This window comes from Rhinopithecus roxellana, chromosome 19 (assembly GCF_007565055.1).
Source record: "Rhinopithecus roxellana isolate Shanxi Qingling chromosome 19, ASM756505v1, whole genome shotgun sequence".
Lineage (NCBI taxonomy): Eukaryota > Metazoa > Chordata > Mammalia > Primates > Cercopithecidae > Rhinopithecus > Rhinopithecus roxellana.
In genome coordinates this window covers 27,947,663-27,965,962 of record NC_044567.1, presented here as the reverse complement: position 1 = coordinate 27,965,962, position 18,300 = coordinate 27,947,663, and the positions used below count along the sequence as shown (strand labels likewise).

Below are 18,300 nucleotides of genomic sequence, written 5' to 3'. Positions count from 1 at the left end.
AAATGTGTGTAAATATAATTTGTAAAATGTGCTAGATGCCAAAAAAAGATATACCAAAACAAAACAAAGAAACAAATAAGCTCTGTGTCAACACAAGGAAGTAAAAATTTACTTTCCCTTGTATCAGAAACATTCCCATGAAGGATGTAATTGATATCTAGCCTGGCCTACAAGGATAGGTTAGATTACAGTAAGGTGAAATAGAATGTAGAGCATTCAAAGAGAAAATATAAACAGATAAGGCAGACAGAGCAGAAAAACAGTATTTGGGGAATGATAAGTAGTCAAGCTATTGGTTGGGACATAAATTGAGTGATGAGAGGTAGAAATCAGGCAAGAATGAAAGATGGCAATGATAGCAGATCACAAGGGCTTTATTAAAAGCCGTGATTAAGAAATCTGTACTTTATTCTGTAAGCAACAGGGAGCTACCCAAAGTTTTGAAGAAAGTTAAGTTACAGGCTCTCACAATTCTGTTTAGGATAGATTCGAGCATACTCTTGAATCTATGTATACGGGAAGGATACTCTTTCCGTATACAGTGGTACAGCCATACTGGTTGTTTATTGTAAGCATTTACTCTGGTCATGCTCACCAAATAAGGATTTGAGGACAACACTAAAGGCAGGGAAACCAGATAAGAAGTTATTATAGCTATCCAGACAAGATGTAATGAGGACTTAAGATGAACAAATGCTGTGAACTTTGGGCAAAGAAATCTCTTGTAGTCCCAACAGTCCCAATCTCCTCATCTGTAAAATAGGGATGATAAGAATAGGCTACCTCATAATGTTACTGAGAGAATTCAATGAGATAATACATATAAAACACTCGGCAAAATGCCTGGCACACAGTAAATGTGTAATACTTTATATATTCATTCATTCATTCATTCATTCATTCACAAGAAGGAGAAATTCTTTGAAATATGAATATATGAGATTCGAGGTGTTTGAAACACTCAGGAAGAAAATATTGTAATTTACTTGCAAAGTGGAGAGCAGACAAATCTTTAGGTTTATCCTACTTTCCTCATCCTGTGAATGAGATATCTTAGGTGACCTCTCAGAATAGAGAAATAACTTTCAAGAAGTTACTTTCTCCATTGGCCTGAGAATGTAGAATTTAAACATTCAAAACATTTACTTCATTGATTTCATTTCTAGTAAAAATGGAACACAGATGGTGGGCAAGGGGAGGGAAAAGGAAGAGAGTGCAGCATGAGGAGAATATGAAAGACTGGCTTATTTTTGAACTCCATATAAGGGATAGTGGAGCATAGTAAGAATAACAACAGATCAGAAGTTGGTCCCAGAGGAGGCTGGGAGGCTGAGACGGGAGGATCTCTTGAACCCAGAAGTTCAAGACCAGCGTGGGCAACACAGTAAGCGTCCATCTCTATTAAATACAAACAAAAAAATAAAAAGAAATCAAGGAGCATACATTTTTAGTCCCAAATCTTCTGATAAACTCTGGAGTATTGGACAATTCATTTGATCTCTGGGGCCTCAATTTCCTCATATGTAAAATGAAAGAACTGGACTAGATGACTTCTGTGGGTCTAGTTGGCTCTAACGTTTTATGACTTAACAACCAGAGATATTTTTAGAGGAACACTTCTCTACCCATGCCTTAGGTTCTGTTTCTGCCTTATTCCACTTATGCCTCCCTGAATCCAGTATGTTCCTCCAACAAGAAGGCTGACTTTCTTCAGTCCGTTGTGTTCTCAAACTCCTCCCAGAGTTCCCTGGCCTCATTCCTACTCCCTGACTACTACCCCTGCTCCTTTCTTTTTCATGTAGTGTAGGGCTTCACTGCCTTTTTCTCTTTCTTTTATATCACACCAGTAAGTGGGTTGGATAAAGGCAGGCCAGGCTGGGAATTCTTCAAAGTTCTAGCCTGCTCTGGTCTCCCAAAGCAGGTAACTTGAGAGCCCTCTCTACATACTTCCCTTCTAGTCAGCCAGGTACACGCAGACTTGGATAAAAGCCAATTCTCAAAGGGTTCAAAATATAACTTCTTGGTCAGGGTGAAACAAGACCATTTCCCTATACTCGTAGCCTTCAGTGAACCACCTTGCTTCCTTGCTTCTCCCAACATGAATAATTTCACTGAGTGGAGACAATTCAACATCATCTCTCCCTTTATGTTGACTTTGTGGTCTCGGTCTCCCTCTCTCTCTCTCTCTCTCTCTCTCTCTCTCTCTCTCTCTCTCTCTCTCTCTCTCTCTCTCTCTCTCTCTCTTTCTTTCTCTGTCAAAATGAAAACCAGCTGTAGCCACTCACCCATTGGTGTTCACAGCTCAGCCCACCACACACCATAACCTGCAGAGGCGACCGCCAGTCATGAGAGCATTTGTATGATTCCAGATCTAAGACAGTGTTGAAGTCACTACACAAACCAAACATTGTAAAGAGCAAGGGAGTCTATGTAAATACAGTTAGGAAAAGAAGCCAAGGAGTGCAGCCAGAAAGAGGGAGGGCTAGACCAGAGGAGGTGTAGAAAATCATAGATAAGGCATACAGGCTTTATAGACAGCACATGCAGCAGAAATGTCCAAGTGTGAAGACCTGGAGCTTGGCATATTTTGAGCTGCTAAAGCCTAAAGGGCAATTAGGCTATAATTTATATACTGTAATGCTTCAAATGCTCCTAAGCTGTAATAGAAACACAGCTCATTAAATATAGCCAATCTATCATCCCCTCGAGCACCTTGTAGCTGTGCTGTGAGAAAACCAATCACCTTTACATTTTAATAAAAATATTATCTTGCCTGAGTACAGAGAAAGGAATATAATTTACGAGATGAAAACTGAAATTTTTAAGGGGCGGGGTGAGAAATGGATACAGAATTTTTAATCAACAGACCTAGGGAATTCATGGTCTTTCTTTTTTAAAATGTGTCAGCAAGTCTTTAGAAGGTGAATTTGGACCTTAAAATCAGGGGGATTATGTTGTCAGTTACTTTTAGATCAACAGTATAAGGTAAAATGGGTGAAAATTGGCCTTCTTTTGGAGCAATTAGCTAAGTCTCATTAAACTCAATCCACAGACCTCCCTATACCCATATGGTTTTTTAAGTTTTTCTTCAGCTAAGACCTCTTCACATCACTGAGAAAAATTAAGAAGTAAATATTGTTTCTGCATACTTCTAAAAAAAATTCTACACTAAATCCCTCTATTCATCGCCAGCAATAAAGCTGAAACAATCTTATCCAAAGAGAGCAGGTAGATTATTTACTAATAATTATATTAGCCTCCTAGGGTTGCTGTAACAAATTCCCATAAACTGGGTGGCTTAAAATAACAGAAATGTATTCCCTCACAGCTCTGGAGACCAGAAGTTTGAAATTAAAGTGTTGGCAAGGCCACACTCCCTCTGGAGGCTCTGGAGGAGAATCTAGTCTCTGTCTCTTCAGTTTCTGATGGCTGTTGGCATTCTTTGACTTCTGGCCACATCAGTTCAATCTCTCTTTCTGTAGTCACATTGCCTCCTTCTCTTATGTCTGACAAATTTCCCTCTGCCTCACTCTTACAAAAATGTCCTTATGAGGACATTTGTTGTTAGAATTAGGATTTGCATAGAAAATCCAGGATAAATGCCTCCTCTCAAAATCCTTAACTTAATCGTATCTTTTGCCATATAAAGTAATTACTTTGTATCATATCAAATAATATTCATAGGTTCTGCAGATTAGGATATGGATGTATTAAGGGGGATTCCATATTCAGCCCGCTACAGTAATCATGATTGTCATTATAAAAACTGAACATTTTATAACAATGTGTAGTTGATAAAGTACACTCGTCTACATTATCTTACTTAATCCGTATAATAACTCTCTTTGCAGGTAGAGATCTAAAGAATTAGATCATTCATTCATTCATTAAACAGTCATTTTTTGAGTGCATACCTACTCTGCAAAGCTGAAAGCAAAAAATACCAAAACACAATCCCTGTCCTTGTCGGGCATTCTAAAAGCTCTCCACAGTCATGCGGTGCCTTTAAAATAACTTTCAACAAGTTTATGCTGCATGAGGTAGGGCCAGTAAAAGCCAGCTGAGAGAACAACAATCTCATTGGGAAAATTCATCTGAGTCTCATCTGGGATTCCCACTTTGGCTTTATCCCCAGACTTTAGATTTCTCCCTTCAAAATGGCTTAGTGCCTCCTCATGGGCCTGCCTACTGCTGAACTTCCTGCACAACTGACCAAGCTAAAAAAGCCTGAAGCTCAATATCATGCTTTCATCACTGGCCCTGAATACTCTGCTGAGTCTTGTCACCACAGGACTGACAAGAACTAGAAAGCAAGGGAAAACGGCTGTAGACCATACCCTTCCATTCACTAGTTCACTCTAGCTAGCTTTTCACTCAACTTGGCAGACTGAATGTCACAACTTCAGACCTACTCTGTGTTTGTTGGGAGGACCAGGTTTGTGGATATTCTTAATGAGTAGGTTTTAAGTACAGATTAAAGATCTATGAAGAAATTTTGAAAGTAAAATATAACACTGGGCAGTGTTTTAGTTTTAAAACTTCAACAATCAGAGAGAGAGATTAACCTAATGAACACCTTCTATCTGGAAGTTAGTTAATACCAAATTTCCAAATATTCCTCAAAAATCCTAAAGTTTCAGAGCTGGAAGGGACCTTGGACATCATGTAGACTAATTACCTCTTCTTACAGTTGAGTAAATGGGCCCAAAAAAGTTGGCTTGCCCAAGTAATCGAGTGAACTTAAATAGAAAGCCTACCACAAATTCCAGGGTCATAAGAAAAAAATACGTTTAACCAACAGCCCCTCCTTGAGATGGAATAACAAAAAAGCTCATGGCCCATGTCTATCAAGATCTGGAAAATTTTTGTCATCTATATGTAGAGAGTCACAAAAATCTGAGTGAATTTTATGCAAATAGGCTTCAAGGAAACTACTATTGTACTTTATAATGAAAATATCATTAAAATGACTTTGATAACCCAAAAATCAAAATGGAACAACTTAAAATGGACTACTCTAGAAATGCAAGGATGTTTAAATTATTTAAGAATAAACTGTTTAGGCCGTTTTGAACTTTAGAAGCCCTTACTCTATATGTAAGAATGTAGTAAGTCTAATATATAAAGTCAATAATTTTCTACTAACATAGGTCCAAAAATCTCTACTTAGCAAAAATATTGCAGTACAGCTTTGCTTTTCTAGTTCACATATAAGAACTACGACTACATTTCTTTCTTAAGATATTCTGAAATTCAGGCTTTATCATATGCGTTCACAATATCTTAATGAGGAATATTTAATTAGAATCTGAGAGATAATAACCCTTTATATGTGTGAGTAATGTACCCTGCGGCATCACAAAGCACTTTCAAATTCATCACTTCAACTAATCAGCCCAGCAACCATGGGAGGTATAAAGGAAAAATGTTTTGGCCATATTTTACAAATAAAGCAACTAAGGCTCAGAAAGGTCAAGTGACTTGCTACGAGTTAGTATATCGCTAATAAGTGATATATCCCAGCTAGCATCCAAGTCTTCCACTATTTTCACTAAATGACAGAACCTCTCTGGTAAAAATATGCAAAACACAAAATATTACAAAAAAAAGAGGTATTTTCTGGCTTAACAAATCTGTGTTAAAAATATTTTACTCTTGCTCAAAACTAATATTGTGGAAAATGGATCAGATCATCTTGGACTCTCAGGGAAAGGTATTCTATTTTAATCATTGCTTGATAACTTACTGTCTTTTACCATTTTATTCCAAAGCAAATAGATGAAGTTTGGCGGGAAATGAGATGGATCATGGATGCTCTACAGTATGCAAGATACAAGCAACCAGTTTCTGGCTTGCCCATCACTAAGCTGATAGATCCCTCAGATGAGCAGAACCTAAAGAAGATTAGTTCTACATCATCATCACATATAGACTGTCTTCCATCCCCACCCCCATCCCCAGAGATGCACAGAAGAAAGGCAGTGAGTGGTAAGCAATGAGATCTGAAGTTCTGTTGTTTAGTCCCTGGACTTTTGGTCTTCTCTTCGCTGATAAGGACTTTCGTGCTGAGGTATTGGTTCCAGAAAGTGGTTGAAAACACTGCTCGGGGTCAGAGTCTAACAGCATAGAGAAAACAAAATTGGAACAGTAGAGAATAGGAAACTAGAGCAGTAACTTAAGATCAGTGCCATTTGGGGGCAGGGAAGATTCATTCTAGTTCTAGCTCACACTTACAAGATGCAAAAGGATATAAAGCAGGGATACGGTTTCAAAGATGCAGAATGGGGACCGCTGTGATGCCAGGTGAGGGCCACACAAGCCAAGGGAATCTGAGCAAGACAAACTAAGGAAGGAGAACAGGCCCAACCTCTATTAAACAGCATCTGACAAGAATGAGGCAGGAAGCAGGCCCCAACCTGGGTGAGAGTTCGAGAAAAACTTCCCATCCACATAGCACAATGTTTTAGAGTGCAAGGTGGGAAAGAGGGAAACCTTGGATAAACTAGAATCCTGAAACTGAGTGCATGTAAGTAGCGTGGCCTCATCATGGATATAATGAACTTTAAACAAGTTGGAGAAGGTAACTAGCAAGGCACCTCTCCACCCTTGGGTATTAAGTGTAACAGCAAAAACCTGACCCGGTTAATATAAATTTCTACAAAATACCTCTATGCTTTTAAGTAGAGAGAAAGCATACTAGGTAAAGGCAATAAAAAGCTCTTGCCTAGCCATGCTTAGACTAGTGCCATTTTCTAGTCAATGAAAGTAATGGCAATTCAAATCATCTTTCTTGATTCAATAGTTTGTAAGAGCTCCAATTTTGCAAGCTTCATAATAATATTTTTAATAAATAGGCCTGATTTGTGGACTTGTCCCGTAGAGGGCGGCATGGTGTAACAGAAAGAGCTTGCACTTAGAAATCAGAGACCTGGATTCAAATCCCAGGTTTGTTTTACTAGCTGTATGAGCTTGAGTAGATTACTACATCTGACTCTCAGTTTCCATGTATGTAAAATGAGAATAATACCTATACCTTGAAGAGTTACTGGTGAATAAGGTAATCTATATCAAAGATGCATGGCATCTAATAGACAATATATTGTCAATATCATATTTAATGTTATTTTTATTATAGAAAACTTTACTGGGAATCTGAGCCTTTTCTCTGAGTAAGTTTGTGTCTGCACCTGTATTTTAAAAAACTCCAATGTGTTAAGCCAAAACCTGACAAGTGGAAGAACTTAGGAGACAGCTAATTTACGTTACCAAAGGAGTCTATGACTTACCAAATAACTCAACAAAATATTTAAGTAGAGTTTCTAGAGTGCATTTTTATAGACTGCCACTGGGCTAGAGATACAAATCAAATATCTCTGCCAGAAGTTAGGCTGATAAGAGAAACAGATATATTAACAAAAAATTACCTGATAGTTGCATACCTGCTATGAAGTTTATCAGAGGCACTAAATATTAAACTCCTATGATCAAAAAGAGCTTCCTGGAGGAGGTGATGGAATCTGGTATGAAGGATAAGCAGGAGTTGAGCAGAAAAACAGGAAAGAGAAGAGCATTATAGGCAAAGAAAGCAGATTATACAACTGTTTGTAGTTTAGGGAATTGCAAGCAGTTTGGCTGAAACTCAGGATCTAAGAACATTGTTCATTCTTTTCTACTTAAAAAAATATATTTATTTACTTGTCACCCTCTACGTGCCAGGCTCTCTCTGAAGTAACAGGGATACAGTGATAAATAAAGCAAAGTATCTGCTCCCGTAGAGCTTACTTACATTCTAGAAAGAGGGACAAACAATGAAAACATAAACAAAAAAGATAATTTCAGGTCGTGAAAATTCCAGCGTATAATACAAAACAGCAGTAGGGGTGGGAGTAGGCAGGAAGTGTGTTGAATTCACTAGGATAATGCTCAGCAGAGACCTATCTGGAAAGATGACATTTGAACCAACCCCAGAAGAAGAAGCTAGTAATGCAGAGATCTGGAGTTGGAATATTCCAGACAATAAAACAGCAAAAGACCCTGAGGTAGGTGAGGAATAGAAAGAAGGCCAAGATCTTTGACACACAGTGAACAAAAGGGTAGATTGTGAGACATAGGGTAGAGAGCAAGACAGAAGCCAGAAGCCAGAGTAGGCAGGGTTCTGTAGGTCATAGAAAAAGTCTGGATTGTATCCTGCTTGTGATGGAAAGCCATTGGAAACTTTTAAACAAGGATTGATATAATCTGAATTACTCTTTAAAATCAAATCGGGTTGCTGTATGAAGAGACCCTAAGGGGGAAATATTGAAGCAAGGAGGCAACTTAGAAAGTTATTAACGAAGGAGACACCAAGTTTTCTGGCTTTGGGTGCCTCGTGGTATCATGATGGCACTTACCAAAAAAAGGTAAGAGAGAAGGAAAAACAAGCTTGGGTGGTTGGGCATGTTGAATTTGCGTTGGCTTTGGAACATTCCGTACAAAAGGAAACATTCAGCAGAAAACAAGCTGCATGGAGTCTAGAACTCAGGAAAGAAAACTGGGCTAATAATATAGATTTAAGAATTCGTTAACATGTGAATGACGTTTGAAGCTAGGAAAATGCTTGGGATTCCCTAGAAAGAGGAGGTAGAACAAGAAGAGGAGACTGTGGAAGGATCCCTGTGGAATGAAGCATCAAGACATATTAGACTAAGAAGGAACAACCAGAGAAAGATTAAAAAAAAAAAAAAAAAAAAAAAAAAAGAGAGTAGTGTCACAGAATCAAAATGTGTAGAGAAAGGTTAAATTCAAAAACTGAAAAGCTTCAGTTATTTTGCTTTTCTCAACAAGGAAGTCATCAGTGAGAGCAGTTTTTGAAGGGAAAGAAATAGAAACTGAACAGAAGCAAATCAGGGAGTAAATGAGAGGTAAAGAAGGAGGACAGGAATTTTCACTCTTTCAAAATCTTGGCTGCAAAAGGGAAGAAGGAGGGAAGGTAGTAGCTAGAGAAGTGTGGGGTTGAAAGGGCATTTTTTTAAGGCAGGAAAGCTATGTATGCTACGATGTCCTACAGTTTGTTTAACTCTACAAACAACTCTTCATTTCTATTTCCACCTTTGCAGCCCTTGTCTGCCCTCTCAGCTCACAGAACCTTCCCAGTGTTTAATCTTCTCTTGGCCACAAGGTCCTTAGTGGATTCCTCCCTGGCTGTATGAGGGTGGCCTTCTCTATGCCACAGAAGTGCCAAACTCTCACGTTGGCCTGAGGACGGGTTGCACCACTCCCTGCTAAGAGGATCTGGCCAATTACATTCAGATTTTATTATTAACTTAAAATGTGAGTGATCATCATTCTGTTTCTTAAAATATAACTCTCTCTTGGGTCCATTTACTTCTTGGAAGCCAAGATTCCATGAGCTATGAAACACAAAGATGTGGAAAGCTGCAAATGAGAAATGGAACCCAGTGACGGGGAAGTGCTGTTGAAAGCTGGGGAGAAACATTCAGTGTCCTACCCCTCACAAAAGCAGAAGCATTTCAGAGCAATGAAATCTGTCACTGCATTCTCTGTCCTTCTCACAAGTGTGACCACTTTGAATTGTTCAAAAGCCATTCATGAAAGCGGGGAAATGCAGTTTAGAGGAACATACCTGCTGGGTTACCCGCAGGGCAAAGTTTGCAGCACAATTCCATTCTGTGTGTATAGGATTCACTAACTTCTACAGAGCCTGCTAGAAATATAGAGCCTATCACAAACCTAGCCTCTGGTGCCAGCCCAAGATTCTGTTTTAAGGCTGTTGAGTATCTTGAATTTGTTTGCATGTATCTGTTAGGAGTAGGGGATGGAGAGTGGAACTCTTTCACTTACTTCCCATTTCTGTGTGGTTTTCAAAACACAAAGTAGAACTCTTGTGAGTCAATTAAAATTAAGCATCTCTCAAGGACCCAAGGGGGAAAGTTGGCTCCTAGAAAAGGCAGCTCAAGGCAGGGGGTGGAATTATTTGGTCCATCACATGGGTATTTTCTCTCCCACTCCTTTTCTGTGGGTATAGTGGTCACAGGCAGCAGCAATTTTTTTTTCCAGTACTGCTGTTTCTCCTAGTGACACATGGGTGAGGCAATAGAGGGGAGGGGGGAGTTGTTTCCTTCAGATGCATTTGAAAGTTATCCTGATCTTCCAAATGTAAATCTTGGTAACCTTTTTCCAGATGATGTTAAGAGCACTATGGCAGAAAATACATAGCTCAAAAAAAATCAACAGGAATCTGAAGGTATTATTTCTCTTGGGATATCAGAAGGTGAACAAAACCCGGAGGTTCTACCCAAGGCCTGATGAAAGATTCAGTAAAAGTCTTCATGTATAAATTATTTAAAGACTACTCAGACACAGTGGAAATAAATTCACTGAAGCACAAATTTTATATATATATAGAGAGAGAGATATAGAAATAGATATAGAAATGTATATATATATATTTAGACAATACATTAAAACTGTGAAGATCGATTTTGGGGCAAATATGGATTATTATTCTTTACTTTCTGTCCTGCCATGCCCCCTGCCTTTAAGAAAAAAGCAATAGCTTTAAGTCAATTATTCTTTCCTGAAGTGTCATCTCCCCATAACGCCCTCAAAATCCACATCAACTCTACTCTGCTGTTGTTGGCCTGACCCACAGAAACCAGGAGTTACAACACTCATTACAATGGCAAGAAAGCCAAGCTTCCTAAGCCAGCACTAATACTATGAGCAGAACTTTCATCAAACAGCTCCTGGGTCAACCAGAGGGGAAATTCAAGGCTCTACCAGTCCTGGCCTGCCCAGTGGGCCCTCTCAGGGAAATTGAGGAGCATAAGCAAGTTTATTAAAATAACAACTGGGCAAGGTGCCTACAATGGTTAATGGAGCATATGGCCTGAATCTGGGGATGGAAGTTGCACTTTGCATTCTTTTCCAGGAAGGGAGGGAGCAGCAGTGGCCTAAGTCCTTGGAAACTCTCCTCAGTGCCCTGGCTGGCATCCTGGAGATTTTCCCAGACTGTTCTGGGAGGGGTATCCCACCCTAAGCAATAGGTTCCACTAAGTCTTCTAATAAATAATACAATCACCATGCAAGTCAAATATTTAGATTCCCACTACAGCAGTGTTTCCCAAGTGTGGGTCCATGAACCAAGGAGATAATATTTACCACTTAATATTCAAGCTCTTTTGCATCTCCTTCCTAGGTTACTATGGTTATAACTAGGTCTTCTCTTGAAATCAAGAGAAGCTTTGAGTCAATAGTCTTTCCTGAAATGTCATCTCCCCATCTTTCCTGAAACGAAATCTCCTATCTCTCATGTTCTGGGAGCTACAGTAAATCAGTTATATCATTCACTAATTCACTCTAAAATGTAGGTTAGGAAATCTACTGGACTAGATCATCACCAGCAGAAGATACCATACAAGAAATTATTATTCACCTTTATTATCAACAGCATTCTCACCTTGAAATATATCTGATTACTGGTTTATATTTTAATGATATTAATATGTTATTCTGTATTTAGGGTGAAGAGGATTTCAATAATATTAATATCTTCTGTTTTTAAGGCACTTAAAAGTATCTTTTTTTTTTTTTTTTTTTTTTTTTTTTGAGTCAGAGATTTACTCTGTTGCCCAGGCTGGGGTGCAGTGGCACAAATTTGGCTCACTGCAACCTCTGGCTCCCAGGTTCAAGTGATTCTCATGCTCAGCCTCCCGAGTAGCTCGGATTACAGGTGCCCACCACCACACCTGGCTAATTTTTGGATTTTTTTTTTTTTTTTTTTTTTAGTAAACACAGGGTTGCACCATGTTGGCCAGGCTGGTTTCAAACTCCTGACCTCAAGTGATCCACCTGCCTCGGCATCCCAAAGTGCTGGGATTACAGGTGTAAGCCACTGTACCCAGCCCACTTAAAGTATCTTTAACAAACTAAATTACTCCTCATAGTACTTATTCATAGTACCAGTTCACAGAAGCTAAGTGATTTGCTCAAGATCATATATGCAGTAGGTAGCAAGACAGGACTTCAGTCCAGGTTTCTCTAATTTTAAGACAATTGTTCTTTCTGCTATATTTGGGCTGGCTCTTCAGTCAAATATCGCAAAGATAAAGCAAAATTATCTGGGTGATTGTTTTCAGGAATCTATGGTAGATTAAGTAAATTGGATCCTTTCAGGATGCTTTGCTTTTAGTATTATTTCTAAGAGACAGTCAAATATCACTATTCGTTATGTTCCCAGATTTCAATATTTGTTTCCGTTTCAATTCCACTCAATATGCTTTACTGAGAGTCTTCTATGTACCATTTATAGCACAAGAGGTTAATAATACAATGATGCTTAAGACACAGTGTAGTTGGGAGGTTCTCATAGTCCACTCGTATATCCATGTTCAGACTATATGATCTGGGAAATACAAAAGATTCTACACATCCCTTTGGTTGATTTGTTCCTTAGACCATTCCTTTGTTGACTGACTTACTCAATATTTACTAAGCAGAGATGAGTAAGACATACATACTGCATGCTCCCTAGAGTTCATGGTCCAATGAGGAAGACAAATAGGAAAATGGATAATTTATAATAAAACTTGGTAAATGCAGTTACAGAGATATAAATAAAATGCTCTAAGAGGCAAAAGAACCGAGCAGTTAACTCCACCTGGGGAAAACAATACAGGCTCTCCTTGAGAGATTGGGTCTTAAAATATGATACTCCATTAAAATATTAGACTGTCAGCTCATTTAAGGCACATTTCATATACTCCTTACTTTCCTCCCAGCAATGCGTTCTCACTATTCGTGTGTTGGGAGATCAAAATACAGACAGATTTTGCAAAGTGCTTGACTATGGACTGAAAGTGTCACATACTACGGTGGTTACTTCTAGTTCTGGTAATTTTTACTATCAGTCTTCTCCTGGCCCCCAAAAACTATGTCCATACCTGAACGCTCATAACCTGTGAATGTGACATTATTTTAAAAAGGGTCATTGCAGATGTAATTAAAGGTCTTGTGATGAGATCATCCTGGATTATATGGGTGGATCCTACACCCAGTGAAAAGTTCCCTTATGAGAGACAGAAAAGAAGGCACAGACACAGAAGAGAGGCCATGAGAAGACAGAAGCAGAGATAGCAGTGGCATGTTCACAAGAAATACTAACAGCCACCAGAAACTGGAAGAGGCAAGAGAAAGTATTCTCCCCCTAGAGCCTCCAGAGGGAGTGTGGCCTTGCTGACACCTTGATTTCAAACTCTGCCTTCCAGAGCTGTAAAAGAATAAATTTCTTTTATTTTTTTATTGTTGTTTTAAGCCACCCAGTATGTAGTAATTTGTTCCAGCAGCCACGGGAAACTAATACAAGATCTAGTATGTTTCTCTAGTAGCAGCAATGTCAAGAAGCCCTAAGAGTTTAAGTAATTTAACTCTGTGTACCACAAAAAGTGAATTAGATTAACTAAGTGCCACTCCTCAGGAAGTTTCCACACAGAGTCATGGAAATGCTAAGGTGGATGGCAGCAAGCAAGTCTTTGTAGTGAGACAGATTTACATTTGGCTGCCTATTCTACCATTTATCAAGAATACAAATTGGAAAATTTGATAAGCCTAAGCTTCAGTATTCTCATCGGCAAAATGAGAATTGCTGTAAGTGTTAAACAAAATAAAGCACTTAGAGCTCTTAGCATTATGGCTGGCTCACAGTAAGTACTAAGTAAATGTAGGATATTGTTTATTACCATTGTGGGTACACACAAGTACATGCACACAGCTGAACGCACTGATCAGATAAACAAAGAAGGATGTTCAACTACAGTCAATTATGAATTCTTTGGATGGGTCCTATTTCAAGTCCAATTTCAAATCCTCAGTTATCTTCTCTTCCTCCTCACTCCTAAGGCACCTACCCCTGCTATCATCAAAAACAATCAACAATTTTGAAATCCTGTTACTTGCAGTGTCCTATTTTTCCCACTAAAGACTGGAAAAAGTACTAAGGCTTTTTAAAGAATATCAGAGTCATTGAGCCCAGGCCTTTATACATTTCTCTCCTTGTAACCTGGAAATATATGTTTCTTCTTTCCTAACCACTTACCTCTGAGGACAATGTGTCCTTCCTTCTTTCTCACTAAGCACCAATGCCAGCACTGGTGCTCACAATTTATCACCCCTCTTTATTATCTCATCAACCTCACCACTCATATATTCAACCATTCTCTCTCCAATAGTTTCTTCTCTACACTCACAAATAGCTTCCTTCAGCTTGGCTACCCACATGCTCTCAGTTCATCCCCTCCTTGACGTTTTGGCTTTCCCTCAGCTCAACCTGTCCCAAATTAAACTTACCATCCATTCTACCCCCCCCCCCACCCAAATCAAGGCTGAAATTTAACTCCTTTAATTCCCTGTCTTCCTAGGAATCACAGTTTGATATCTACTAATAACTTTGGGGCCATACACTCACTTCTCCCAGTTATCTGGAACACTTGTCCCTAAAACTTTCACATAGTCGGTTCATTTGATCACTGAGTTCTCACCTAGACTCCCCTTTGTACAGTGATGCTTCCTCCCCTGGCCACCTTATCAAAAGCATCTTCCTCCTAAGTCACTCTCCAGTTAAAATCCACTTTCATTGTCTTCACAGAACTTCACACTACCCAAAATTAATCTTATGTGTTTTCTGACTTACTGTCTAATCCAATCTCTTTGAGCTATTTGAAAGCAGAGACCATATCTGTCTAGCACAAAATAACTGTTCTGTAAACATCTCTCCATGAATGACTTTCCTGGACTTTTATTTTCTTCCACACAACCACAGCTCTTGCTTAGCCCCATAGCCTGAACAAGATAAACATTTGGAGGGAAAATATAGCTTGGACCACAGCTTCCCAGCTGGCCTCCCTGCTATCTCTTCCTCAGCAAGTTGATCTTACATCCTAGTTGCTATCCTAAATCATAGCTCTCATCTTGTCAATTCTTCAAAATTCTTTGATGACTACCCACTGGCTACAAAATAAGGTACAAACTCCTTATCTAAGCATTCAGTACCCTCCTCTGGTTCCACCCTACCTTTTTAAAAATTAAATGCTGTTTTTAAAAATGTTTTTTGAAATAATTGTAGACTCCAAAGATTACAAAGAAATGTACAGGAAGTCTCATGCACCCTTCCCTCAGCCCCCAACAATTTTAACATTTTATACAACTCATATAATATCAAAACAGGACTACTTGTGCTCTTTCTTCTTCCTCTCTTGTTTCTAATCCTTTTATCCTTTGCATATTTGCTATTAAAAGCTACCTCCAGTCATTTTTTAAAAGTTGATGAAGACATAAATTAATATAGACATAGAGATGAATGAATGGAAGGAGAAAAATAAATGAAATTATGGAGTATTTCATCAATCCTGTCCCAATAAAATATAATCCCCCTTTCCTACATACCTGCACTTATTTGCTGAACTTCTCTTATAAAATCTATGTTCTGCCACAGTCTCACAGATGCATACTTTCTTTATACATCCATTAAAACAGTAAACTCCCTAGAGACAGATATAATTTCTTATTAATTTTATTTCCACTCAAGAACCAAGTACAGTGCTTCTATTAGAGCAAGATCTCAAGTAATATAGAATCTTCATTGTGAATGAATGGATGAATTAAATATCTCTGCCCCAAGAGTAATTAAATATCTCCAACAGTTGGGGGATGCTTCCTAATGGAAGTTTTGTTTGAGGAAAACCTTGAACAGATCAGTAGAACTCAAAAAGGCAGAAGAGGGAATCCTTTTATTGGTAGCCATTATTTAAAGAACATATAAATTGATCTCATCCTTTGTAGCTGCTGGATAATATTCCAAGGTACAGATGCACCACAGTTATTTAACCATACCCCTCTCGGTGGATATTTAGGTTTCTAACAGTTAAGATAAAGTTTGGGTTCATATTACCGAAGACCCAAACAAGAATGTCAAAAACACAAGGTACTTTCTATCTTGTGTGAAAGAAGCTCAAAAGGAGACAAGTCAGGGTTGATATGCGGACTTAATGGTCTTCAGGCAACAAGTTCTATTTTTCAGCCCCACCATCCTAGCATGTGGCTTCTATCTCCAAGATTGCTCCATGACCTCATCCAACACATCTAGTTACAGGTAAACTGGAAGGAAAGAGAAAGAATGTAATGACCCAGCTAAGCCAGGTCCCTGTATATAGCCTTCCAGAAGTTTCATACTATACTTCCATTTCCATTTCGGTGGTCAGAACTTAATTATATCGCCATGCTTAGCTGCAGGGAAAGCTGAAAAAAGGTGGTCTTTTACATAAGTGCATTGGTGTCCCAATTAAAATTAAGATTTTGTAACTAAACAAATAATAATGGATACTGGGTAACAACCAGGAGTGAAAAGGCAAAACTGACATCTTGCCCTGCCAGTTAAGAGCAAGTATGCACATCATCTCCTATAGTAAGGAAAAAAAGCATTCCGTCTAGTTCTAGTCCCTAAAATACAAGAAACCTTGATACTGACTCCCAAACAAATCAAACTTTATCCATGAATTTTGCAATATTCCGAGGATAATCATGTCTGATTTTCCACCATCAGCAGACTGTAACCGGGTTAGAATGTGGGCTTTTTCTTCAATTAACTGTTGTATTTTTTAATGAGCAAGGTAGTCCTTCAGAATATGGAGGTGGACGGCAGCTAGGATTTGAAGTCAGGTTTACCAACTGCCACTACTGGCGTCTCCTCTTCTTCCTTCACCTTTTTAAATTCCTGCTACTTTGTCAAATGCAAAACTCACCTCTGAAATAATAGGGAATGAATAAATGAATAACATTTAGCTTTCTAGCCTGTTTCACCCTGTCCACAGCTGCCCAGCTAATAATAAAAGCGTGTGTGATGGGAATGAGGGAAGGTTGCCCTACTTCTGTCTAGGCTGGACCTGTCAGAGTTCCTCTCTTTCCTTTCCTCCCGCTAAGACCAGAGCCCACTACACAATTTGTGGGGCCCTGTGCAGAATGAAAATTGTGGGGCCCCTTGTTCAAAATGTGTAAGCATTTCAGGAGGTGACAGCAGGGCATTAAACGAAGCACAGGACCCTTCTAAGTGCGGGGTCAAATGCACTGATCCTATGCCTGTGAAGCGGGCTCCAGCTAAGACTGTATTTTTCCTAACATCAGTTTCTGGCTTCGCAGATTCACAGCCCTGCTCTGATGAAGAAGGCTGCTCAGAAGTCTTCCTCCCCACCGACAGTGACTATGACTCCAGCGATGCCCTGAGCCCCCGAGACCTGGACCTGGTCTACCTGTCATCGCACGACATTGCGCAGCAGACCCTTATTGGCCTAAGCGGCAGCGCCCCCGACGTCCTACAAGTGCACGACGTGAAAACCCCACTGGGGCCTGGCCAGGATCCCCAGGGCGAGGGCCCAAATCCCGATCGCTCATGTGCTGAGTTCCTCCATAGCCTGACCCTCACGGGATTCACACCCAAGAACCACGCCAAGACTGTGTCAGGTGCGCGGCCGCCGCTAGGCTTCCTGGGAAAACGGAAGCCAGGCAAGCACCCCCACTACGGCGGCTTCAGCCGCCATCATCGCTGGTTGCGAATGCACAGCGAGACCCAGTCGCTATCGCTCTCTGAGGGCATTTACACACAGCACCTGTCCCGGGCCTGTGGTCTGGCCCAGGAGCCCGAGGAGGCCAAGCGGCCCGGCCCTGCCCTTGATGGTCCCAGGGGCCTAACTCTGGCCCACGCTGCCAGTCTTCCTGAGGAGCGGAACAGCAGTCCCCAGGACGGGAGGCCTTCGATCCGCCGCCTCTACGTGGAGCCTTACACAGCGGCCCTGGTGGCCCAGGATGAAAAACCATGGGCTGGCTTGAGCCCGCCCTCTGGAGGCCGCAGCACCCTGCCCAGCCCCACAGGCCCCGATGTGAGCCAGGAGGACCCCACTGCCTCTCCCGTGTCAGAAATACTCAGCAGCATGCTTTAGGGAGGCCTATCCCGGCTGTCCACCCCTCCATCACTACATCACCCTTACCCCCATCCTGCCCCACTGTGACCCCACTCATTTTCACTCATTTTCAAGAGTTTTGAATGTTATAAATCCAAAGGTTACAAGTTCAGGGTCCTCCTTTTTTGGATAGAGTCAGGGGTGGAGGCCAGAGTTGCCAGTGCCATTCCCACTTCAGCCTAGAAAGGGCATGGGGGAGTTGTGTCAACATGGAATACGACATGCAATGACTCAAACATGCCACCCTGTTGGTGGCACCTATGACTGAAGTTGGCCATCCCAAAGAGAGACCCTC

General features: G+C 40.2%; 1 protein-coding gene across 1 annotated transcript in view; it reads left to right on the top strand.

Moving 5' to 3' along the window:
• ANKFN1 (ankyrin repeat and fibronectin type III domain containing 1) overlaps positions 1–17,984 on the top strand; it is a 352,347-nt gene extending 334,363 nt beyond the window's left edge. The window contains exons 17-18 of the mRNA XM_030923600.1: positions 5,772–5,988; positions 17,188–17,984. Coding sequence (XP_030779460.1) covers positions 5,772–5,988; positions 17,188–17,984 — 1,014 coding nt within the window. The remainder of the gene's footprint in view (positions 1–5,771; positions 5,989–17,187) is intronic.
• The last annotated feature ends 316 nt before the right edge of the window (positions 17,985–18,300 follow it).